General features: G+C 42.4%; 1 protein-coding gene across 3 annotated transcripts in view; it reads right to left on the reverse strand.

Moving 5' to 3' along the window:
* LOC126183494 (beta-1,4-glucuronyltransferase 1) overlaps nt 1-27,406 on the reverse strand; it is a 305,160-nt gene that overhangs the window by 20,522 nt on the left and 257,232 nt on the right. For all 3 annotated transcript variants that reach the window (XM_049925528.1, XM_049925526.1, XM_049925527.1), the window contains exon 3: nt 6,723-6,999. In XM_049925528.1, the coding sequence (XP_049781485.1) occupies nt 6,723-6,953 (231 nt within the window). In that variant the 5' untranslated portion in view covers nt 6,954-6,999. The remainder of the gene's footprint in view (nt 1-6,722; nt 7,000-27,406) is intronic.

Consider the following 27,406-nt stretch of genomic DNA (forward strand, 5'->3'; position numbering starts at 1 on the left):
GAACGTACTACGTAAATTGTTAGAGAGGATGGTTAGCTTCGAATTATGTTGGGTACTCCAATCTCTGGGGCTTTTGTCCTCTTATCAGTGTGGCTTTCAGGGAGGACGACATACAACTGACCATTTACTCAGACTGGAAACAGCAATCTGACAGGCTTTTATTAACTGCCCGCGCCTTGTCGCGGTTTTCTTCGACCTACATAAGGCAAACGACATTGCTTAGAGCCATCACATTTTAGTTGCCCTCCATGACTGATGCTGTAATGGCCCTTCTCCGATTGTTATCTGCAAATTTTTATCCCACCGGCTCTTCTGGATTTGAGTTGGCAGTTCACTCAGCCTTCTTTGGGTCCAGCAGAACTGTATCCCACAGGGTTCTGTTTTAAGTGCCACACACTTCCTCATCGACTTTGGTTGGCTTGTAACCTATGTTGAGTGTCTGGTTATCCTGGCGTTGTATGCCGACGATTTTTGCATCTGATGCAGCTGCCACCCGGTAGCATCTGCTGAACCCCAGCTCAGGGCGGCATCCAATGGACTCTCTGGATGCGCCCTCTCCCATGGCTTCCAGTTTTCTCTCTCCAAAACGCAGGTGTGCATTTTTGCTGTCGACCCACAGTACACTCCGATACAGAGCTTTATTTAGGCGACCAGCGCCTTTATTTTGTAGCAAAGTCCCGTTTCTTGGGCCTTACTTTTGTTAAAATGTTGATGTGGCTGGCCCGTATTAGCCACCTGAAGACTACCAGCATGGGGAAGCATAATGCTGTCCGCATCCTGGCCCACAGATCTTGGGGTACCGACCATGCTAATCTTGTCCATCTTTATCGTGCTCTGGTTTTTCCAGGCTAGATTATGTTTGTCAGGATTATGGCTCTGTGGCTCCTTCCATTGTGGAACTATTTGACACTATTAATCATCATGGGGTGCATCTGGCTATTGGTGCCGTTTGCACTAGTCCTACCGACAGTCTCCTTGCAAAGTGGGGTTCCCCTCTAACAAATACGACGGAGCCAACTCCAGGTTTTTTTACGCAGTCGCCATTTGACGATTTCCTGACCATCCCGTGTATCCTCTCCTCTTTGCAAATGAGGGACATGTCCCTCCCGATGCCTACCCTCGGGAGCGATTGCCAGTTGGAGTGCGTCTCACGTCCCTCTGTCGGGATCTCCATCTCCACTCACTGGAGTGTGCACCTCTTACATCCTCCTGCATCCCTGCTTGGTGTCTGGAGAAAGGACTAGGACCGATCTATTCCAGGGTCCTGAAGTCTCTGTCGTCACTGTGATATTGTGGCAACTTGTATGTTCCATCCATGAAGTATTGTAGGGTGCTGTGATCCTTTGCACTGACGCTTCTAAAACAATAGATAAGGTAGGTTGAGCTTTACGTCACCTTGTGGCATGGGACGCCACTTGTTGCCGGGATCATGTAGTGTGTTCACAGCAGAGCTGCTAGCTATTAACAGGGCCATTCATTTTGTTGCTCAGGCCTCCCTCAACAGTGTTCTAATATGTACCCATTCAACGAGTAGCTTACAGGCTATAGACTGATGCTATTCTCGTCACCCTTTGGTCTCTGCTACCCATCACCTTCTCTCAGCCCTCGGCTGTGCCGCCTGCTCTGTTGTCTTTCTGTAGGTCCCAAGTCATATGCGTGTCTCAGGGAATCAACTGGCTGACTGGTTAGAGAATCAGATACTTAACCCCATTCCCGTTCATGATTCCAGGTGCAGATACGCAGACACACATCAGATCTCTCTTTGCCCAGAAGTGGAATGACGTCTGGTGCACTACTGTTGTTAATAATAACCTCCACACAATCAAGGAGACTACTGCAATTTGGCGCTCTTCCTTCTGCTCCTCTCGGAAAGAGTCCACTGTCTTATACGTCTACGCATCGGTCATACTAGGCTCACCCAGTGTTTTCTCTTGTGTAACTAGCCACCCCCACAATGTGGCTGTCGAGCCAGACTGACGGTATCCCTTATATTGGTGGATTGTCCCCTTCATTTGGCCCTTCACACTAAGTTCAGCCTTCCAGATTTCTCGTGTTCAGTATTAGCAGACGATTCACGGATGGTTGAACTAGTCCTCAGCTTCCTACTTCAAAATGATTTTTATTTTCAGTTATAAGGTTTTACTTTGCTCCTGGTGCAGGGGCAGCCGCAGGGTATTTGTGGTTCGGGCTTCTAGGTCTGAGGCCGATGACCATTCTCCCGTGTAAAGACCGCTCTTTTATCTCTGTTTCTTTTTCAGTTTTTTGATTTCGCCTACCCTTTTATACCTCCTACTGCGAGTTTCATTTCCTCGCTTTGTACTTTAACCAAAGTGACTGGATCCGCCCACTTTTAGTAACTTCCGAATCGCGGGACTGGTGACCTGGCCGCTAAGTCTATAACCTCATCAATAAATCAGTCAAAAGTAGCGGCGTTGAGGAGTGACTGTAGGAGAATATAATGTGGCTTACACAAAATTTCTGGTGTTGTGATGAATGACAGCTTGCCCTATATGTAGAAAAACCGAAGTTAATGCAAACCAGTAGGAAAAACATACCCACAATGTTCGAATACAGCATTAGTAGTGTGTTGCTTCACACTGTCACGTTGACTGAATACCTGTGCGTAACATAGCAAAAACGATATGAAATGGAACGAGTACGTAAGGGCGGTAGTATGAAAGTCCGATCGGCGTTGGTTCATGGGGCGAATTTTAGGAAAGTTTGGTATTCTTTGCAGGACACCTCGAATAGAAGTGCTGCGACCTATTCTTGAGTATTGATCGAGTGTTAGCGATCCCCACCAGGTCGGATTAAGGAGGACTTAGTCGCAATTTAGAAGTGAGCCGCTAGATTTGTTGCCGGTGTATTCGATCATCTTTTCGGTATTATGGAGATGATGCTTTTAGTCAAATGGGAATCCCTGGATGAAAGACGTAGTTCTTTTCGCGGGGCACTATGGAGAAAACTTAGAGAGCCGCCATTTGAAGCTGACTGCTTAACAATTCTGTTTATTGCCAACGTACATTTTGCCCAACGACCGCAAAGATAACAGAACAGAGGCATACAGACAGTCTTTCCATCGCTCTATTTGGGAGTGGATCAGAAAAGGACATTGATATAAGGTACTCTCCGCTACAGTGGCTTGCCAAGTATATATGTGGACATAGATGTACTTACAAGAAACTGCTTGAGCGCGACGTCGCAAGTTCAATCTTTAGTAGGGCTCATTTGAAAGTGTTGAGTTAATAATTGTGACAGGAAAAATATAAGCTGCTAATGACTCACTGTCAGTCAATAGGGCGACGAAAATGAGTGTACGGGAGGTGCAGGGATCAACCGTCTGCGGGATGTATGTATTACACTTCACGAAATTAACATTGTCAGCATTCAATAAATGCTCGAAAGAAGCCAATAACTTCGACCATGAACACCGACTGAAAAAAGCGCGCGACACTTACCACAAAGGGTAGCACCATAAAGATTATAGCTGTAGCGTGCATTTCATTAACCCCGAACCACCGGCATTTCAGACTTCAATGGTTTCAAACGAGAGCTCAATGGAGGGCAGGATGGAGGTCTCCTGTTTTCTCTAATGAAAGCTGATTCTGCCTCTGTGCCAGTGATGGCCTTGTGTTGGTTAGGAGGCGGCCAGATGAGGACCTGCGCCCATTCTGTTTGCGGACACACTGGACCTACACGTGGGATTTACGATCAAGGGTGAGATTTTGAATGACAGCAGGAGCACTCATGTTATTTCACGCACCCTGACTGCAGATATGGAAGTCAGCTTGGTGATTTGACCTGCTGTGCTGACATTCATGAACAGCATTCCAGGGGGTGTTTTCCAACAGACTAAAGCTCGCCCACATATTGCGTGGTAACCAAACATGCAGTAGAGAAGGTCGATATGTTGCTTTGGCCCGCTCGATCGCCACATCTGTCTTCAATTGCATCCAATATTGTGGGGGGTTACACCTGTTATTAATGAACCAGCATTCGTATTTGCAGTGGCGTATATTGGACTTACATTAACTCGGGATCTTGTAATGTTAATAACTGAAATATGTTAGCTAGAGAGATGTACTCCAGAAATTTCATTACTCCGCATTAACTATTTTTTGGTGTTAAGATTTTATTTCCGTCTGTCTAGTTACGCAACACTAAAGCAAATTTCTGGCGTATCAACCGTTAGAGCACAAAGGTTTACATTTAGATCGTAAATTAAATGTAGAATCACATGCGTCGTTACTCTGTACAATTCGGAACAGTCTAGCGGCAGAGGGCTGCAAATATGTAGACATCACCAATAAAGATGGATAATGTTAATAAGGTTTGTTTTATTTAAAAAGGCTTTACGAGTTTAAAGATAAAAAAATTGGGAGGCATTACTTTCCAGCACGCGCTCGTAGAAACTGATATTCTTGGATGTTTTCAGATGTAACTTCTTCAGAAGGAATGTAATAACACGACAAATAAAAGAAAGGTATCGTCAACAAAACTTTGAATTACAAGAAGAAATGCTCTGTTTGAACAAATTTCTTACAGGAAAATACCTGCAACTTCAAAAATTTGTAGTCGTCTATGACATGGTAGTTTCTAAAGCACTGTGGTAAATGTAAAGCCACGTAACACTGCGTGCATTCCCACGTAGTTTAGCTTCGTACTTCGTGTTCTATGCAAAATTTGCACATCCTTGGTTGGTTTCTTGTAGGTGCCGGAATGATATGTCGTGGTAAATAGGCCCAATACTGCGCTGGGAGTTGAAGTGGTGTTTCACCTAGTGAAAATTTTCCACTCTTTTCGTAGTCCGATAATGGGACATTTTTTAAAATTACATTCGCTGTGTTTATTCGGTAATGGACTAGGATTCCTTCGTTTGAAGATGTATTGTTTCATGCATAAGGTACGTATTGACCACAGCCACATCACACCCACCATAAAAAAAGGTTTTCGGGCCCTTCGACAGTTTTGCTCATTATTGGGGAAACAGGCCAATACCTGATCTTGACGATCAATTCCACCCATTCCTTATTATATTCGAGGATGCATTTGGGCTTAATTTTTTTTTCTTAACGGTTTGTTTGTGTGTTCAACCATCTCTGCGCTTAAGAGTTTCGTTGATGTCACACACACGACGCGTCTTTCCGTCTCAGGGCCAACAAATCATTAAAACTTTCCTTTGAAATCAGTTTTTGAATATTTTTGGCACTTTTGCCTATTGCTGCGTATTGTCTCAACACCATCTGTTTTCATGGGTAATTTTAAAAAATAGTTGGGGGAGAGTACCAGTTGTCAAGAGACAAAACTGTATCTCTTATTCAGTACGGATGTTGCCAAGTCCATGAAAACATTTTCTGTTGCCCTTTTATTTTGATCAGTTTTGTCGCGGCCAGTATATATTTTGAAACCCTAGCAAAAATCGGTACTTAACTCATTGTGTGCGAGTTTTTAATCCACATCTCGGTATTCTCGGTTTATGAAGTTTCTTATATGGTAAACGTAATTTAGAATTCGTTTAGGATGTCAAGCATCCAGATAGTAACAGGAAACTACTACATACACGTCTTTTTCCTGGATGACGCTGAACGTAGTCCCTCAACAGACTTAAACGGCTAACCGTACTGTACTGTACAGTCCAATTTGCAACACTAAAGCAAATTTCTGGCGTATCAACCGTTAGAGCACAAAGGTTTACATTTAGATCGTAAATTAAATGCAGAATCACATGCGTCGTTTCTTAATTGCAGAAACAGGTGCACTTGAATTTGTAGATTACAGCGTCACATACCACGAATGGGAAACAATGGTTTGAGTAAACCGTACGTATTTTTTGGCGTAACATCCGAATTACAACAAGAACGGGGGTTTCCCATTTGGAAGTACAACGTTGACCCCGCCCACGCCAGAATGTGATTCGGTGGTTGCCAGTTTTGGAACGGACAGATGTACCCCTCTCTAATAACTTCACATGCATTGTTTTCGAGATATTTGTCTGAAGTTAAAATGACAACCCTGTATACACTGAAACAGTAATAAAAATGTTTAACTCAAAACATGTCTAGAAGATTACCGTGAGTGGTAACCAAATTCTTACAGCACGTTTTTAAGCAGTGAGAACTTTTCTTAAAGGCGAGTGGCTCCAGAACATAATTCTATACGACACTGCTGATTTAGAATACGTAAAGAACGCCATTGATTTGTCTCTCCAAGATCTGCAGTGATTCGAAGCTGAGCTGAGCTGAGGGTTTTTTAGTTCACGAATGTGTTATTTCCAGTTTCAGTTCTAACCGATATGGACACCTATAAGTCTTACAGTTTCCACCCTAGTTACTTCCTCGTAAGTGTTTCATTTATCACTGGTGTTCATATGCGAAATTGAATACACTGTTTCTTTTGAAATTTAGAGAGAATTTGCAGAAAACTACGCAATAACAGTTTTAAAGCCTTATTTGTTCTATTGCTACATGTATGTATGGACTGATTCCAGTATTAGCGTCATTGAAAAAGAAACTGTTCTGCTTATTTATTACGTGTTATGGACCTAATATTGAACCTTATGGAACGCAATGACTGCCCAGATTAAATGATCTCCCCTGCTTCCAATGGTTGAATCACTAAGTAGCTCCAACTTACTGCATACTTTTGCTTAGCTGTATCATTAATTCGGCAAAACCTCAGTTTATGCGGGAGGTTATTGTGGAAGACTAGAGCGAGGTACTGACGGCACTGAGAGGCGGCTGCTGCTCGTTGGGCGGCGGGCGCGACGTGGCGTCGGCCGCGCTGGACACGGGTAGCTGCGCCGTGTCGAGCGCCGCCAGGCTGCGGCCGGACACCGTCTCCTCCACGAAGTCGACACCATTGCGAGAGGTGGCGAGGTACGAGCATGCGTACAGCAGGACCACCACGTTCAGGCACACGCTCAGCCGCAGCAGCCACGTCCTCCGGGCGTACATGCTCACTGCTTCATTCCTCTTCTTACATCAGGTCCAACAGCGACCGCTGCAACACACCAACCGTCTCGAACTCAGTGTGAGGCAAATATTCATATGAAATACTAAAATGATTCTATAGCATGTGTCGTCATAACTTTTTTGGTTGCACACCAGAAGGAACCTCAACACCAGAAGGAACCTCAACACCAGAAGGAACCTCAACACCAGAAGGAACCTCAACACCAGAAGGAACCTCAACACCAGAAGGAACCTCAACACCAGAAGGAACCTCAACACCAGAAGGAACCTCAACACCAGAAGAGCTGCTATCGTCTTAATTTACTAAAACGTAAAATATACGCTTTAACAGAAAAAAAATCTCAACGCTCGGCCATATCTCACTAATACCGTATACCACCACCCCTACTCCTGTAATCACCTGAATTCGGCAAAGAAGACTGCCGTAATTTTTCTTCAGATACGCCATACCCAGCTGAAATGCCTCAATCAATAGATTCCAGAGCTATCGGACTGCGGCGATGTTTACTGCTAAGCTATTCCAGCTGTTCCACATAGTCCCACACATTTTCTGCCGTTTGATATAGCGAGCCAGTCGAGTTGCAATAGATTGACCGAGTGTTCGTGAAACCAGGAACGTGTGCGTGCAGCCCTGCGAAAAGGGCTATTATCGTGATCACGATAATGTTCATAAGCATAGTAATCATGAAGATGGAGAAGAAAGGGCAACACTGAGAATGGTTTTTCAGCATCCTGGTTCATGTGCATCTTGATGTTCTCGCGGCGTAATAACTGATCCATTACATTTAGAGAGTGCAACTAATAATGATACACTGATATCCCAGCATGGATCGACCGAGCAGCAACAGTTTCAATTTATGCGTACTCTCTGCCTCCCATCTGAGTCTAGCGCTTGTCTTTTCTGTAGTCTGGAACAACAGAGTAAGTACTGCTGGGTGTCGTACCTTCAGTTGGCTCACTATAAAGATGGCCGGAAGACATATGGCCGAAACATTGAAAGAGGAATGAAGGTAGGAAGGGTGTGTGCGGCTGGACTCGCAAAATTTAATGAATGAATCCTGGTTCATGTTCACTGTACACTAAATAAGTCTTGCGGAGAACACGCTGAAAACCTCGTAATACCGCCGACCTGCAGCACGCTCTCCACACACTGCGGGTTGAAGGCCGCATTTGGATTCTCGCTGCACACAACGTAGCAGAATCACAACTCTTCGGACCACACTACATGCTTCAGTTAGCTACTGTCCACTTTGCCTCGTTTGGCCAAGTCAAGAGTAGCTTTTATGTGCCTCTCCCGGTAACGTTCTTTTGCAGTATACTGAATCAATGTGCACTGCATGCAGTTCTGACATTGGTCGAGATGCATCTGACTTCATTAAATGCGGCAATTCCTGTCTAGTGTTGTCATTGGCAGCGTATGACACTAGTCTCGGGTTCCTGTTGTGTAAGATGTTTATGATCAGTGTTCTTACGCCACGTTACATGGCAGCAAGTGGTGCACCATTCCTTGTAGATACGCTGGACACCCCGGGATAATATACCTACAAATCTGGTTTTCTTCTTCTTCTTCTTCTTCTTCTTCTTCTTCTTCGATTCAGACCAATGAACGCAAAACAGGATCGAGCCTACGCAGAGCTGTCACCATGCAAATGTCATAATTGTAGTTGCTCATGTCAGGACGTGGGGAACGTTCTCCGACGCTTGCATGGAACCTGTCGTAATCTAAGACACGCTGACAGCTGCGAATCACCTGCATCCCTTCATGTTTGATGCCTTCCCCGAGGGCGATGTCATTTTTCAGCAGTATTATTATCCTTGTGTCTGAGCCAGAAACGTGCTACAGTGGTTTGAGGAACATTATAGTGAACTTACGTCGATGTCTCGGCGACCAAATTCTCCTGATGTAAATCTTATGGAACATATCTGGGTCACCATCGGGCACCATCATCGCGTACGCTATTCAGCAGCTCGTTATTTATGCAAATTGCATGACCTGTACGTAGGCGTCTAATACCATATACCTCCACAAACCTACCAACAAACTGTTGTACCAAGGACACGCAGAAGCACCGATGCATTTCATTCTGAAGACGGAAAAAACAAGCCATAAAGCAGGTAGTCATTACGTTTTGGGTCATCAGTTCATGTTCTATGTACATGTCGTGGCTACTTCCACGTTTGCGTGCACTAATTCGTAGCATATGAACTGGGGATTGGTAACAGCTGGAGACAATTTTCTTACATTCGTTCTTTCTCACTTTCATCCAGGAAGAACTGCTCCACTCTGTATACCGAAATCTTACTTAGCTGCTATATGTGATCTCTCTCAGCAACGTTCAGTACTCTGAACTATGAGTACCAACGGTCATACGGCGCCAACATAATCTCTATCTGCAATAAGTAACAGAATTATTGCACTTAGCCGGCCGGAGTGGCCGAGCGGTTCTAGGCGCTTCAGTCTGGAACCGCTACGGTCGCAGGTTCGAATCCTGCCTCGGGCATGGATGTGTGTGATCCCCTAAGGTTGGTTAGGTTTACGTAGTTCTAAGTTCTAGGGGACTGATGACCTCAGAAGTTAAGTCCCATAGTGCTCAGAGCCATTTGAACCATTATTGCGCTTATTTTACAGGGAAAGAAAGCTGTAGTGGTTAAGTACTGCCCCACAGTAGCCTTGTGGACAAGACGCTATCGCACGCTAAAGATGTACACATTATGGCATCACAGCAATGATTCAGAAGTTTGGGAATGATTGTGTCCGACACGGTTGCAGCAAGCCTGATTATTTCTGTTAGAAGGAACTTCGCTCGCTCTGATATGTCAGGATAATGGCTAAGGTACACCAACTGATCACCAGTCAGTGCGCTAGCGATCTGAGCTTAGTTCGAAGGCTCTGTATTATCTTACGGGGCGAAAGCATGATATAGTATTATTAAGCCAAGTTGGATGGCCCCTTTATGGTTTTGCAGGAAATTTAGGGTGATTGCTACCGCCGTGTTTTACCTTTCTTTCCATTTTAATCTCCAAGAACGAAGCGTATTTTGATTAATATACACTACTGATCTACATTCAGCATTCGCATAAATATTAACACGTCGTAGGTTCATGTATGGTTCATATGGCTCTAAGCACTACGGGACTTAACATCTGAGGTCATCAATCCTCTCGAACTTAGAACTACTTAAACCTAACTAGCCTAAGGACATCACACATCCATGCCCGAGGCAGGATTCGAACCTGCAACCATAGCAGCAGCAAGGTTCCGGAATGAAGCGCCTAGAACCGCTCGGCCACAGCCTAACACGTCGTAGGAAACGAACCGAACTTATTTAGATACATTCATCTTATGACTATTACGGGGACGGCAGTTGCTGTGTTTATTTGCAATAATGATGCCTTCGCCTTTGTGTGTTTTTATTTATGTTCGACCAGTTTCTGTGGTACGGTTCATCTTCAGGTCTGTAAGTACAAGAAATGTGCAGCGTAACACAGTATACGAGCAAACACTATTAAATAGTGAAACCATCAGTTACACTGTGTGTATTTTAAAAAATTAGTAATTTTTGTTTTCTTGGAGGGCCAAACAGCACGTACTGTAGGTATATAGGGTTTTTGAGGACTTCATTATTCTTGTGTATAACATAACATTCACAGTTAATTTGGTTGGAGCTCAAACATGTTAAACTTTCCATATAGGGTAGAGACACTATTTGTAATGTAACAGGTTAGATGTGGCTATATAGCAATGCCCCACACACTTCGTCCAACTAAGGTAAGTAAAAGATTTTTAGTGGAATTTCTGTAAGTGTAGTGTTGTACTGTGTGTGTTTATTGAACCGGGGACCTAGAAACGACGGAGACGCTTCGTCCCGCCGTAGCCCTCAGTGGTTCACAACCTCACAACAGGCCACAGCAGTCCACCCACCCCACTGCCGCTTAACACCGAACCCAGGGTTATTGTGCTGTTCGGCCCCAGTTGTGCAGCAATCGCCGAATGGTGTAACAGACGGAATAAGCGGAACCAGCCCGCATTCGGGAAGCTTGATGGAAAACCGCCTTAAAAACCATCCACAGGCTGCCCGGCACACCAGTCCTCGATACTAATCCGCCAGGCGGAATGTGTGGCATAAAGCAATGAGATACAATTTCGTCTATGTAACTAAATTTAATGTGGTAAAAGGATAAATACTTCTACATGTTTATCATTCCGGAAGCTGACTTCTCTGATTTATAGTGGTGTAATAAATATAGCATGTGATATCTGTGGGTTGACGTGAGCATCAGTTCAGTCTGTTTTACTATAAGGAGTATAGTATACGTATTAAATCACAATGTGTAAGTTCGTATGGAGAGTCAAAAATGATCACCTCTACAACGAATGCTTATCACGTGTTCAACGCGAGAATATCATTATACTTCTAGTAAGAGTCCATGACCATCTATGTCTGCGGAATGTGATATAATCTGGATTATCTGTTGCTATTAATATGTTACGGTAATCTAATTGTTTCTAAATACATTTCGTCTGTGGAGAATACGACTGCATCGCAGTTCTCAGTAGGAATTAAGATCTTAAAATGTCTGATCCACAGACTTCCGTAGTAACATGATTAATATTGCACGGTGTTTAATCTCTGACGAAACCACTGGGGAGAGACGTAAATTGCCCCGCAGTACCACGCAGACGCAGTGTGACAGAATGACTTAAGTGGCTTTAGTAGGAAAGTGAAGAGTTCGGTGAGTATCGAGAAAGAATTTCAGTAGGAATTATATGGCTCCACATAACAAAATACGTATACCAAAGTGCTGTATGGTAATGACCATAGCCAGGGTTGTGACTGAAGGAACTGATTAAACAAATATGAAGGATTAAAAGTGAAGCTTATGTGGCAGAACACTTTATCGGTCGCATAAAGAAAACGGTCATCACAGAGGCCTGTCCATCGAGAAATATATGTTGTTACATACACGAAATCTGATCTCACTGTTACAATATACCATACTTACAAAAACTTCACTCCAAATTGCATACCTGCGTTAGTTGGATGAACTGTGTGGCGTATCGCAGCTAACTTAATGTAACCTGCTGTATTACAAGTAGCATTTCTTCATTGTAAGGATAGTTTCTTTTTAAAATGTGTTACAGTTCCAAAAAAACTTAAATGTAAATCTTATTATATTCAAGAGTAATAAAGTCTTCAACAATCTCTTTCATCTATAGTATAGACTGTTGGTTCCCTAAAACGAGAAATAAAAATGTTACCTTGGAGAGTCTTTTTGTAATTCATGTCTTCACTATTTTAACACTGGTTTTGTGCAGTATGTTGAACAATACGTTTGCTGTACCTAGGGACCTGAAGATTGTGTATTGTACCCCTGAAACCGTTCAGATATGTGTAACAACTAATACCCATAGCTGAAGCCACTATTATTGCGTATGTACTAAACCGGTCGAATTCTGGAAGACCGCTTCAGAACACTCTTGGCTGGAACGTCTTTGGTTGGTTGGTTGGTTGGTTGTTTTGGGGAAGGAGACCAGACAGCGTGGTCATCGGTCTCATCGGATTAGGAAAGGACGGGGAAGGAAGTCGGCCATGCCCTTTCAGTGGAACCATCCCGGTATTTGCCTGGAGTGATTTAGGGAAATCACGGAAAACCTAAATCAGGATGGCCGGACGCGGGATTGAACCGTCGTCCTCCCGAATGCGAGTCCAGTGTCTAACCACTGCGCCACCTCGCTCGGTGGGAACGTCTTTAATTACAGTTCGTCCACCGATACCACTTGCGTATTCGATCTTTATGTACTTGCGACAGCAAAATTATACCCGTATCTTAAACTGTGGAAATGGAATGGAAACTAGCCTTGCTTAGGATTCACGCCCCGCGCAACAGGTTGCATCAGCGGAGTCACGGGTGTATGTGTGTGTGTATTTACATCAGTGAACTTCACTGAGACTGGGTCCGTGGGTAGGATGAACTGTTGGAACGATTCAGTGCCACCGGCCGCAGTCTCTCTTTATGTACAAAAATGTCAAGGCTGGCACATTATGCCATACAATTTTCTGCAGGTGTGTATATTTCGATAGTGGTCACCGTCATTATAGTCACGAATGCTGGTGTCGTCATAAAATTTTTATCACTGGAACCGTTAATACGGGTGCACATCAGTTTTTAAAATCGGGTGTATTTCACATACCATAGCACTCAACAACATGTTACGGCCGCACTACCTTTGAAATAGCATTTAGGTAGTCCCATAACATTACATATTCTGGACCATAACGTGTGGGGGAAGTGCGATGGTACGTGGAATATATTCAATTTCACTAACTGTGACGTGTACCCGTACTAGCGGTGTTAGGGATATCGATCTTATGACGATACCTGTACTCCTAAGGAAAATGACGGTGATCACTTTTGCAACCGATACAGTTGCGGAGGCTTGTATAGCGTAACGTGCAATCGATCTATGTTTTGTAAAGTTACTCTACAATAGTCTAATACCAAAACTGTGGAAGCATACAACGAATACACAAAAAATTAACAGTTGCAGGCGGCAACGAACCATTTAAACTATGTACATGCAGTCAAAGCACAATAGCACGCACCTACTAAACCGAAGTTTTATTTGAACGCACAAGAGCTTCACTAGTCACAGACACAATGAAAACAAAATCTTTTAAATGATTAAAACGTAGCCACATTTATATATGAATGTAAAATGTCCTGTTCCACGCCATTACGATCGCCTAAACTGGTGCATGGAACGTGGAACTCCTGCCTTTGAACTTACTTACCCAGTCAGAAAAGGAGCCCGTTGAAACGAGGTGGCTCAGTGGTAAGACACTCGACACTTATTCTGGAAGAAGGCGTTTTCAAAACTCAATCGGCCATCCAGATTTAGGTTCTCTATTATTCCACTAATTCACTTAAGGTGAATGTCAGGATGGTCCTATGAAAGAGCACTGATGATATCTTCTCACCCTCCCCATTCTGAGCTTACACTTCATCTGTAATGAACCCTTCGGCGGCGGGAAGTTAAATCCTAATTCTCCTCTTACAAGGAGATCTATAGTTTAACGTAGACTTCGAACCGTGATGCAGCTTAACATTTCTGACACATACAGAATGAAGCTACAGGCGATTAAGAATTCCGAGGACAATCTGGAGACCGGACCATTTATCACTGGATTCACAGTCTGGCACCCGCTGAGCCACTAACCTAAGGAGAAACAAGTTTTTCCCTATTGAACCTCACTTATCACATTTTTGGTCTTTTAAGAAGATACAGAAGTCCGTGCAACCAACATGTTTTTAAACTGGTTATTTACAGTGAATTTTTTTTCTGAAAGCCACCAGTTTATCTTTTTGTTTTAAAAAAGCGTAGAGCAAACATTATTTTAGTGTTTGTTGCAATGAATCTTTACAGCGGTTAGTATTATTTGCCATTAAGTTAGTATTTAACATTACCTTAAAATTAGAACTAGACCTAAAAATGTTGCCCTTAATCTCTTAGAGTATTACAGTATTTTAGCACTTTTGATTATGTTTGTCCAGTTGACAAGGAGAATTTTACTCAGAGTTTCGGCATTCGAATAGATAACTATCTTGATAAAGAAAAGGCTTCAGCATCCCCTAGTTATAGTCTAACACGTAATTTAAACATTGAGTCTTGAGCAATGAATAACTTTTGTAAGTGTCCATTTGTCACGTAGCTCGTTTAAGTTATTGTTTGGATATGCGAGTCAGACCTCGCACGTTCATCTCACTATTTACGCCAAACCAAATGAACCCTACGCTTTTATAAACTCTTCAGATTTGTTACTAATACTAGATTCAAAGTTGTCGCCTCGACTCTTTTCGGACTGTACGTACTTTCACGCGTAGTGCGTTACACGAATTAGCAGCACGTGTTTGTCAGTGTCAGTCGAGTTAACTGCCTCTTGATAAGTCGGCGTAAGGCTAGGCGGCGCCGTGCTAAAATGCAAGATACGTGGTCGGTTGAACGGCTCGCCCAAAGCTGGCTCTTAACATTCAGAGCTTTTACCTGATAAAGCACGTTTCATAAGCGCCTCCCGTCTCCACTGACAATGGCGTGTAGAGTCTCAGAGTCTGAGTCTCTCTCTCTCTCTCTCTCTCTCTCTCTCTCTCTCTCTCTCTCTCTCTCTCTCTCTCGTCAGATGGAAGACGCTGAGAGTATCAGTACTACGTCCGGATAGTACACAACCGTTTTTAAAGTTTCACCTGGGGGAAAATACAGTAAAAGTGAAAGCTTCCACTGTACTGACCATATTATGGAAAAGCTTCGGCTAAGTTCTCAGTTACATTCCTGCCGCTGAAGTAAATTTTACGCTACTAATTTATTTCTCATGTTCAAAGAACGTTAGGTTATGGCTGCATAATTAAAATCACATACGTCTGGTTCCTTTTTTCAGGCTGCAGATCAAGATGAATGCTAGGTTTTCCATGTAGCTACCACAATTATTGGAACATCGATCAGACTGTAAAACTTATTTTTCCGATTACGGAAAATACGGTCGCACAGCCTTATGATATTTCTCATATCGCGTTCAACATGTCGTACTGAACTGTTCGTACGACTGTGTGTGCGCGCGCAGTACTGTAGCATCGGAGGCTAGGAGCATACGTTGCCCTTCCCTTAAAGTAACTGAAAATAACAACGATCGACAGCGGATCCGGCAGAAGAATTAAAAATGCAACTGTGAAACCATGGATGGAAAGTTTTCTGTTACAAGAATACAGCTGAAGATGCATATGCTACTTCCTTAACAGCATGTAATCTAAAATTGCTGCAGCTAATGCTTCAACACTTGTCACCAAATAAGAATTTGTAGCTGTAACCTGCAGTAATAAAAAAATTAAAAATTAACCTAGGTTCAGCTCTATACTGCCACACCGATCCTACTCCTCAAAAATTTTAATATCGTGCCAACAAACATTCATTTTTTGAGGAGTTTATCACAAATGGCGATTCCAAGTTGGTGAAGCTTTACAGTAAGTCTGGTCCTATATACAGGGTTGTCCACTAATCGTGACCGGGCCAAGTATCTCACGAAATATGCGTCAAACGAAAAAACTACAGAGAACGAAACTTGTCTAGCTTGAAGGGGGAAACCAGATGGCGCTATGGTTCACCCGCTGGATGGCGCTACCATAGGTCAAACGGGTATCAACTGCCTTTTTTTTTATAACAGGAGCTCCCATTTTTCTATTACATATTCATGTAGTACGTAAAGCAATACGGATGTTTTAGTTGGAGCACTATCTTCGCTTTGTGACAGATGGCACTGTAATAGTCGCAAACATTTGGCTAACAATTTTAGATGAACAGTTGGTAACAGGTAGGTTTTTTAAATTAAAATACAGAACGTAGGTACGTTTGAACATTTTATTTCGGTTGTTCCAATTTCATACATGTATCTTTGTGAACTGATTTCAGAGAACGCATGCTGTTACAGTGTGATTAGCTGTAAATACCACAAAATGACGTCCGTCAACCTCAACGCATCTGGCAGTACGTGTAACGACATTCCTCTCAACAGCAAGTAGTTCGACTTCCGTAATGTTCGCACATGCATTGACAATGCACTGACGCATGTTGTCAGGCGTTGTTGGTGGATCAAGATAGCAAATACCCTTCAACTTTCCCCACAGGAAGAAATCCGGGGACGTCAGATCCGATGAACGTGCGGGCCATGGTATGGTGCTTCGACGAGCAATCCACCTGTCATGAAATATGCTATTCAATACCGCTTCAACCGCACGCGAGCCATGTGCCGGACATCCATCATGTTGGAAGTACACCGCCATTCTGTCATGCAGTGAAACATCTTTTACTAACATCATCAGTAGAACATAACGTAGGAAATCAGCATACATTGCACCATTTAGATTGTCATCGATAAAATGGGGGCCAATTATCCTTCCTCCCATAATGCCGCACCATACTTTAACCCGCCAAGGTCGCTGATGTTCCACTTGTCGCAGCCATCGCGGATTTTCCGTTGCCCAGTAGTGCGTATTATGCCGGTTTACGTTACCGCTGTTGGTGAATGACGCTTCGTCGCTAAATAGAACGCGTGCAAAAAGTCTGTCATCGTCCAGTACTTTCTTTTGTGCCCAGTGGCAGAACTGTACACGACATTCAAAGTCGTCGCCATGCAATTCCTGGTGCATAGAAATATGGTACGGGTGCAATCGATGTTGATGTAGCATTCTCAACACCGACGTTTTTGAGATCCCCGATTCCCGCGCAATTTGTCTGCTACTGATGTGCGGATTAGCCGCGACAGCAGCTAAAACACCTACTTGGGCATCATCATTTGTTGCAGGCCGTGGGTGACGTTTCACATGTGGCTGAACACTTCCTGTTTCCTTAAATAACGTAACTATCCGGCGAACGGCACTTGGATTATGTCGTCCAGGATACCTAGGAGTATACATAGCACACGCCCGTTGGGCATTTTGATCACAATAGCCATACATCAACATTATATCAACCTTTACCGCAATTGGTAAACGGTCTATTTTAACACGGGTAAAATATCGCGAAGGAAATACCGTACTTATACGTTTGCGACTATTACAGCACCATCTATCACAAAGCTAAAGAAGTGGTCCAACAAAAAAAATTTTATTTCTTTAGGTACTACACGAATATGTAATAAAAATGGGGGTTCCTATTTTAAAAAACGCAGTTGATATCCGTTTGACCTATGGCAGCGCCACCTAGTGGGCCAACCATAGCGCCATCTGGTTTCCCCCTTCAAGTTAGACAAGTTTCGTTCTTTGCAGTTTTTTCGTTTGACGCTGATTTCGTGAAATATTTGGCCAGGCCACAATCAATGGACCACCGTGTGTGAGAAATAAATAAGACTTGTATATAAAAGTAAATTACCATCGCTTGGCTGATACAAAATGCCCACAGTTGATACCAAGTGAGATGGTACAGTGGTTCTAACACTGGAGTCTCAATCGAGAAGATGGAAATTCAAATCCTGGGTATCAAGATTTAGGCTTTCTGTTATTATCCTGCATCGCGTAAGGCAAATGCTGTAGTAGTTCCTTTGAAAAGGCACGGCCAATTTCCTTCTCCATTGCGAGTTTATGCTCTGTTTCTACTGACCTGTTAGTTGACTGAAAATTAAATCTCGACCGTCTTGCTGTTTTTTCCGAAAACTTTTTCTTCTTTCACAAAGATTATTCGCATTACGTCTGTAAGTAATGTATCACTAGACTTCACATACAAATCCACAGAAGCTGCAAGCAAATAACGCATTAATAATAAGTTTTTGTGTGTCACACACGGTATTCAAGGTTGGTTTAGCGACAGGATAAAGTTAAACCACCCCAGTAATTATTTCCCATCACTAACAAATCTGAAGACTTCGCTAACGGGTTGTTGTAGTTACGATAATTCGTGAGCCACTGAAGAAGGAAGATTACGGTTCAATGGCCGGCTGATGATAACGTCTTTAAAGACGGCATTAGGGCTGAGGAAAGAGGAAGACGCAGAGATTCAGCTTGGCGATTTCAAAGGAACCATCCACACATTCGCCTTAAGCGATTAACGAAGTCACGGAAAACGTGAACTCGTATGGTCGGGCGGATTTGAAGTGCTGTCCTCTCTGCTGTGAGTGCGTCTTACCATTGCACAATGCAAACTCACTCTGAATTGAGCCACTGAAATTCCTAGGCGAATTCTACGGCCCCATATTAGCAAATTTACGTAACAGTCGCTTTTGGCAAGGAAGTCTGTTTTGGTAATATTTTGGCAGGTTACTGCTGATGGCCATTTACGTCGAAAAATCGCAATGCGGCAAAACTTTGTAGTCCCGTTCGCTCCGCGGAGGCAAGATCAACGCCAACATAGAATGTGCAATTCATGTGCTGAACAGCAAGTCTTGAGACTTCTTAGACTAAAATCCTATATTGTAAAAAGACTTCTTTTATTTCCCTCTTCTGTTTTATTCAGACTTTCGTACCACAGACTAATTAGAATGAAGTGTCATCGGGTTTTCAGAATAATTATTTCGCATAAGCACAGAATTCCACATTCACTGCTATTACTACTTTTGTATTACGTTTGGTTTCAGATTTACGTTGATGTGGATAAGCGCGTCTGAAACTTCAGTGAGGTGTCAGGATGGCAAAATACCGTGAAACATGATTCTCAATTAACTGGAGCAAATGATATAACCTAATTCATGAAGTTTATAGTGACTAAATTTTAATTTCAGTTTGAATTCCACTGTAGGTCTACAGATCGAATTAGCCAGCAATGTCAGCTTCACGTGAATCCTAAAGATTTAGCGAACGAGGACAACAGCAGCGACCTCGCTGACAGCGTGTGTCAATTGCCAGATCAACTGGCAATCCCCTGCACATAGTGAACGCCAATTCGCAACTGCCTCCGCCGGTTGAAAGATCTTAATGGCCATGTCCCATTTAGTCTGTGAGGCTACAATCGGCTGCAATATCAGTCAGCGAGTCGGCACGGGGACAAAGCCGCGAAAACGGCCGGTTATCGCAGAGATACTACACTGGCCTAATGCAAACAACCTACTGTTGTGCACCACTCAGGTCTGTACAGCCTCTCGTGTACGGAGAACGTGAGGAGTAAGGAAACAATTCACGTAAAATGTTTCTCGTTTTGTCCCGCAAACGAGTGTACACAGTAAGCTTAGACTACCCAATCTCAACTTTTTCGAAACAACCTCACGAAGTAAAAGGCATTACATGGCGGCAAAAGTTAAAAAGAAATCTCAGTAATTTTCCGGATGCATCAAAATCTCTCTCTTTCAAACGACAGTGTTCTACCATGCAACATTCTATGTTATCAATATTCGGAAACTGAACTTCGATTAAGACTAATTGCGAGGAACTGAAATCCATCTCACCGCTCCATCTCTGCTCTATCATATACTTCACAACCCAACATTTTATTCACAATTCTAGTATTTCTATTGAGCATAACTTCACGTTATTGGGTACAAATACAGCTATGACGTAGATGCTAACGGATCAGGTAGAAGAACAGTCTTTAATAGTCAATATAGAGCCGAATAGTCGCTATGAACGACTATAAATTTCGCAGTGGATTATGAGTTTTAGTTTTCGTGGCTTTAATGAATGCTTTATTTTGTCGTTACACAGTATTAATACACTAAAAAAGTTCAACAAACTTGAACACACTGTTTCATTGGTATTTTAAACGCTGGTCTGGGTCTAGTTAAGTTTTACTCAAACTATGTGAAGTAGGCAGTCTAAAATATTAGTATCATTCATTCACTCATTCATTACCATTATCATTGCTCCGTACACAGTACACTGAAAAATCCATGGACATGTCAAGCACTAGCGTATTAGTATTTCTGAGTAAAGCAAGAAAATACAAGATTAGGTCAGTTTTTCCTTCAAGGTATTTTGTCCTGTTATAAACAAAGTTAAGAGAGACTGACGAATGGATAAGCCACGCATTGGGGAAAGGAATCTACCGTGGTTTCTTTAAGAAAAAATTATATATATATATATATATATATATATATATATATATATATATATATATAATTTATTTTTTCAAACAGTCATGTATGTTTGTGTTACATGAATTCTGTGAGGATGACCGCAGCGAGACATCAACATCGGGCTTAGTGAAAGCATCTAGCCACTAAAGTGAAATATGAAACACTGTTCAGCTCATTCAAAGTCTTAAAAACTGCTCATACGATGACCGGAACTTTAATAGTGGGAAGATGATGTTTGGTTTCTGGGGCGCTCAACTGCGTGGTTATCAGCGCCCGTACAATTACCCAATCTTTGCTCAGTCCAATTTCGCCACTTTCCTGGATGATGATGATGATGATGAAATGATTGAGGACAACACAAACACCCAGTCATCTCGAGGCAGGTGAAAATCCCTGACCCGCCGGGAATCGAACCCGGGACCCCGTGCTCGGGAAGCGAAAACGCTACCGCGAGATCACGAGCGGCGGACCAAAAAAAAAAAAAACTAATAGTGGCAACTATTTATTTACAGCTCGTACAAAATAGATACATGTTTCGAAGTTTTACTGGCCTTCAAAGTAGTCACCAGCATTGTGTGTAACCCGTTGCCAGCTATGTGGAAGTCGTAGGATACTCGTAGCAGTGCCTGTTGTGTTGACAGTTCGAGCGGCGCGGTCTATTGCCCGACGGATTTTTTCAACTGGCTCTAAGCACTATGGGACTTAACACCTGAGGTCATCAGTAGCCTAGACTTTGAACTAATTAAACCTAAATAACCTAAGGACATCACACACATCCATGCCTGAGACAGGATTCGTACCTGCGACCGTAGCAGCAGTGCTGTTCCAGACTGAAGCGCCTAGAACCGCTCGGCCACAACGGCCGGCGACGGATTTGTAGCAGTTCTGAAACTAACGTCGAAGTGTTTCTTTCAGTTTAGAAATGGAGTTGAATTCACGAGGGCTTAAGTCAGAGGAGTGCAGTAGGTGGTATAGCACTTAGCAGCCCCAGCAGTCAAACAAATCAGTAACAGCTTCCACTGTACGTGCTTGAGCATTCTCCTGCAAAATGATGTTCAGGTCCTGCAGAAAGTGTTATCACTTCTGTTTCTATGCTGTTCATTTTTGGAACACAATCTACGACCACCTTAGGAACAGAAGTCGTGACACTTTCTGCAGGACCTAACCAGCATTTTGCAGTGCAAGCTGTTACTGATTTGTTTCACTGATGGGGCTGCTAAGTGCTATACCACCAACTACACTCCCCTCATTGAAGCCCTCGTGAGTTCAACTCTATTTCTAAAGTGAAGGAAACACTTCACGGCATTCGCTTCAGAACTGCTACACCTTCGTCGGGCAATAGACCGCGACGCTCGAACTGTCAACACAACTGGCACTGCTAAGAGTATCCTATGACTTCCACATCGCTGGCAACGTGTTATACACAATGCTGGTGACTACTCTGAAGATCAGCAAACCTTTGGAACATATCTATTTTGTACGAGCTGTAAATAAATAGTTGCCACTATTACAGTTCCAACCCTCGTACATTTAACGTAGGTTCTTTTCTTTGCCTGAGCAGGTTAGATTCACCTCGGTGGAGAGTTCTGAAACATTTACTAAAATAGCTTCGTAACTGATGAATGATGAACCTTGACATCAGTTTGGGTGATCCACCTGAAGTCAATATGCGCTCCACGCAACATTTATTTGTACTATACTTTGTGTTGTACCTAACGATGTCACAGTATTTCGGAAACTCTTCAATACATAGTTTTGTTTACGTAGGGTTAAGATTTTCAACTTGATAATTGCTTCACATCACAATTCGTTGCCGTTCTCGAAAAGCGTGACACTCACTCTAACGTCTTGGCGTCATTCTGTGAATCATGAACGAACCAAATGTCAAACGTGATATCTAATCTTCTCAGTCTGGAATGACGTAAACGTTTGCGTTGGAATGTCATTTTAATAATGGTTAATATTCCTAACGGCGTCAGTGACGGATGGAAAACGTCTGCTCTGTCAGCGAACGTCGTTCGTTCAGATGATTTTGAAATTCTGAATAGCTGCTGCATTCTCTTTCCTACTTGCGTGCGTTCCCTGAGGTTTGAGAGAGATAAGATGTGCCACCCACTCATCTCTTACTCATCCTCAGCTTGTCTGAAGGCTTGCTCTTATTAGCAGTTAAGATTCCGATCAGTAGTTACTCTGTGCCTTATCAACAGCACAGTAATTTCGGCAGAATGAATTGTGTATGACAGAACAACAGCAGTTGTGAGTTGTGTCATTACATATATTCATGAGCGAAAAATGTTGACAAGGTCAAACTTTTGCACTAACACTTCTTCCACTTGACAGAGCAACGAACTAGTACCATTCTTCGGTAGTGATCAACTGCTTGTACTTGCGTATGCGGTATTTTCACCCGCAAACTCATCGAAGGTTTTCTTATTAAGAGGCTCTTCCTTTGACGTATGAGAAACGCAAAGTTAACTTGTGCTCTTATAAAGATTAAGAAACTGCTTCTATTCATCCACATCAGACTAAATTACACTTATTTGTACTGTGGGAACATCGTAAGCTTCGAACACTATTTCTTTGTTTTTTGATGAGCTTCTGTTTAGTATTACAAGTTTGTTTTGTTTACCTTTGTGTACGGGCATTGGAAAATGTGTCGATATAGATACAGTTTCGCAGATATGCAAAGCAACAAAAAATTCAAAAAATAACAAATATTTAATATTTTTGTTGTATTCCTTTACCAATCCTACACACGAGAACATTTATTTATATTCATTCTGTAAAAGTGAGAAATGCAGGTTAACTGTTCAAGATATCTACACATTTGACAAATTTATCAAGTCTGTACCTACATTTTATTTTTGAAAACGGATCAAAAGTTTAATTACGAAGGGTCAAGGCAGTTGGCATAATCCATAGTGTTTTTAATATTATGTATATAAACGTGAGATATGATATTTAAGTTTTGTACTAAGTCTGCCGCCTTTCTAAGCCAAAAAGAATAGGCTTGCCTAGTACCAGAATAACATTCATTCACCCATTCATTCACTCAGTACCAAAATTTGTAACAACTCTCTCAGGATCGAGACCATTATAAAAATCTGTTCATTAGATGAAGGTTTATTAGAACGTGGTTTAATCTGTCACAGCACATGACAATGTCTCTGAAAGGATATGTAAAACGCAGGAGGATAAAAGCTCTCATAGAGGACTACAGATTTGAAGTAAAAAAAATCCACAGTCGATACACTAAAGTATGAGCTACAAACAATATGCCATGCCAATGGAGACGGACATTTTGCAGTGCTGTGTGTGTCGAATAATTCACCTTATACGCTGGCTGTATTTTTAATACTTTCACAAAATAAGCTAATTTACGGAAGTCTTATCAGAGGTTGTTACACCTTCTGATACAGAATAATTCCCTTCACTTTATTGACTAAGTAGCAAGAAACTCTTCGTTCACGGACTCTGCTTGCGTAACTCCTATCAATAATTACAGTTCAGGCTTATGTAAGGTACTAGGTCATATTCACACAATAAACCACCTCTGAATAAATTAGACACTATGGTTCACACGTCTACGCCTACAATACCACTCAAGCCATCTGACTGTGTGGCGGGGGGTACTTCTACCTGAGTGCCATTTCCTGAAGTCTCTTATGAATCTCAGTCTGCCTCCTGTTTTTACTACTATTTGTTTTATGTAGTCTTTACACTTAAACTCGCTCCGAATATATGCTCCTAGATATTACTACGGTAATTAATGTTCACCGCAAATTGTCGTAAGTAGCGTAATCGTACGGTACGGGATTTCTTTTCCTGTAAGTTCGCATTATCTTACATAAATAAACGTACAGAGTGAACCACCATTCGCTGTACCTTTCATCATTTCTCTGTAGGTCATTTTGCAAATCGAAACTGTCTTCTGGCGTTGCTGCTTTCTTATAGACGACCACATAAATTGGGAACTTCCGACGCTTTCTACTACATCATTTATATACATTGTAAACAGTAATTGTACAAGCACACTTCCTTGAGGGTACTCTGTAAATTATCTTTACCTCTGCCAATGTTGTTCAGGAGGTAACTCTTCCGAACGGTAGGATAACATCAGGACGAGACTCCTTATCATGCGAGTAATCGAGTACTGGTAGTTCAACTGCGTTCCCCAGCCTTAGTATCGCATTTCGGGAACTCGCTTGCATGTGACAAATTTTGTAAAGTAGAAGCCTCTATATAGTCGGAATCTTTGACACATCGTGCATCCAAGCTAACGTAACGTCGCTCAACACACAAACCCGTATCTGCACGGGGAACTGATGCAGCACACGTACGACGGTAGTTAACGTTTCTACTATCACCTCAAAAAAATGCAGCAGCAACACTTAAGCTTGATGGTGTTCTCCCACTCTATGTACTCACCCTTCAATGCGACTTTTTTTCGGAAGGATGGATGACTTGGCAATTGGAAATTTGTGGTAAGGTCTTATGGGAGCAAACTGCTGAGGTCATCGGTCCCTAAGCTTACACACTACTGTCACGCGAACCGTGACAAGACGCTGTAGACAGTGCTGCTACCCCGCGGCGATGACTTGGCGAAGACCTCAGTTGAAATTAGCATTTTGGCTCTTCAGAGAAAGTTCAGTCTCTAAAGTGGTCCCTTCATTCTGCAAATGTCTTCTAAGTAATTGTTTTTTCACCCATGGGAACAGGAAGATTCCGTGCATGCCAGATCGAGAGAATATGGTGGGGAGTTGGGTCCAAACTTTGTAGTTCAAAGAAGCAGTACGTGTGACTGTCGTGCGCAGAACGGCGTTGTGGAGCAGAAACACTGCTCTTGCATAGCTTCCCGCGACACTTCGTCTTTACAACTTCCCGTAACACATTCATTATCCACCTTGTCCGGTGATTAGTGGGAGTCGTTTTGCTGTATGTTCCCACTGCTTGCTTTACTCATTTCTCTCAGCGTCACAGTAGTACAATCAGCTCTCATCCTTGTGATTATATGGCTAAAGAAGTCACCTCGGTTTCTCTGCAGTATTTCCGCTGCTACCTCGGTTCGTTGGGATTGGCGTGAGCAGTCGCTGAACCACACGGGCGACGACTTATGATTTCCAGAACTGATCCTTACTTTTTCCTCTATTTTCATACGCCGGGAGCCAGTTTTACTGCTTGACTCAATAGCAAGGCTATGATACATTTCAGGTTTTTAGTATGCAAGCGCTTCTAGAAACTATGAAACGTGTTTTATTGCGAATCATTTCTGAGGTATGAATTGCAAAAGCCGTTTAACGAAGATCTATGTTGAGTTCAGGGAGTCCTTCAGCCGTTCTAGGAAGATTTAAGCCATTTCTTTGACCTTTCATTAAATCAATACAGAACTTCTTATAAACCTAAGTGGTAAGGGCGGCGTTTAGTGCTGCCATCGGAAATTTTACTGCCCAACTTTATTGTTGTTACTACTTATGCAGACACTAAATGCTTTACTTTTTTTCAGTGTTAAATTTTTGTTGTAACAAGTCATACATATTATCCTTCGGTTTTTCGGTGCTGGTTATTCCTTTATGACATAAATCTGTCGTGGACCATGTTATGTAATGTGTGTTTACAAGAAGGCGAGAATGCATATCGAATCAAGCTACATGGTCCATGGATGAACTAGAAGCAGCAGCAAACGGAACTGAGTGGCAACAACTATATGAAGCTTCTGCCAGGTTAAAACTGTGTGCCGGACCGAGATGAACTCGGGCCTCTGCCTTTCGCGGGGAAGTGCTCTACCAACTGAGCTACCCAAACGCGACTCACGACCCGTGTTCACAGCTTTACTTCTGCCAGTACCTCGTCTCCTAACTTTCAGACCTCCGCTGCAGAGTGGAAGTCTAATTCTGGAACCACAATATGTACAATAAGCAATGAGTAGGAGGACTTATTAGAGCACGTAGGCTTTGAAGTGTGGCTAAAGTAATGTAGGATAAACACTAGAAAGTGGTCACAGAAAGCAGGGGATCATATTTTTTGTTTGTTTTAGGGCTGACGACTTTGACAACAGAAATAAACCTAAGAACAGAACTGAATTAGTTTTCTGTTGGTAAACTGAACAGATTTCGAAATGAAAATTTTAATTTTCCCAAAACTTCGAAGTTTTTAATCCTCGTACATAATTTTGACTTGTGTGAGATTTTAAATGCGAAATCATTCATTCAGAAACTGAAGGTTGCCCAACAAGCAATGGAGAAACTTATTTTATGAATTATTAGGGAAGATCGTGTAAAAAATTAATCAGGGAAGTCTGGAGTGGAAGGCTCAATTATGTCAAATTAAAATGAAATGTAAGCGCGCAGCACCTGCACCCAAGCGAATGGGTCGACTGCTGGACCAAGGAAATGTTTTTGCTTGATTTCAAAAGGAGGAATTGCGACATGGCCTTATGGAAGGCGAATGCAAAACATTACAAAAATATACAGGAACAATATGGATCAGTATAGCTGTAGACTGCGGTGCATACAGAAGTTTAGACGTGGCTTCTTTTCGAAGGCATGAGCAACGAGTGACCAGTACTACCAAGTTAAAGCCAGCCAAACTATTTACTAACCAAAATTTTTTGTAAAACAGTATGTTATCGCTTTAAATTTTGTTTCACCATACCGATAGACTCCTTTGTACTTATGTGGCACTTATTTTCCTATGCATATTTGTTTTTCGATCGCTTCTTCCACTATTTGCCACGATGGCTTCTCACCCAATTTCGGACATTTAATTGGTTTCAGGACTTCGTTCCGCAGTTGAAGCTTTCCTAGTTTTCTTTAGGTACTCATGAATTTCTGGTATCCAATAGTTTCCACTAATCATCCATACAGCTAGATGTGTAATTTTGTGAGATTGTAA

Source organism: Schistocerca cancellata, chromosome 4 (assembly GCF_023864275.1).
Source record: "Schistocerca cancellata isolate TAMUIC-IGC-003103 chromosome 4, iqSchCanc2.1, whole genome shotgun sequence".
NCBI classification, from domain to species: Eukaryota; Metazoa; Arthropoda; class Insecta; order Orthoptera; family Acrididae; genus Schistocerca; species Schistocerca cancellata.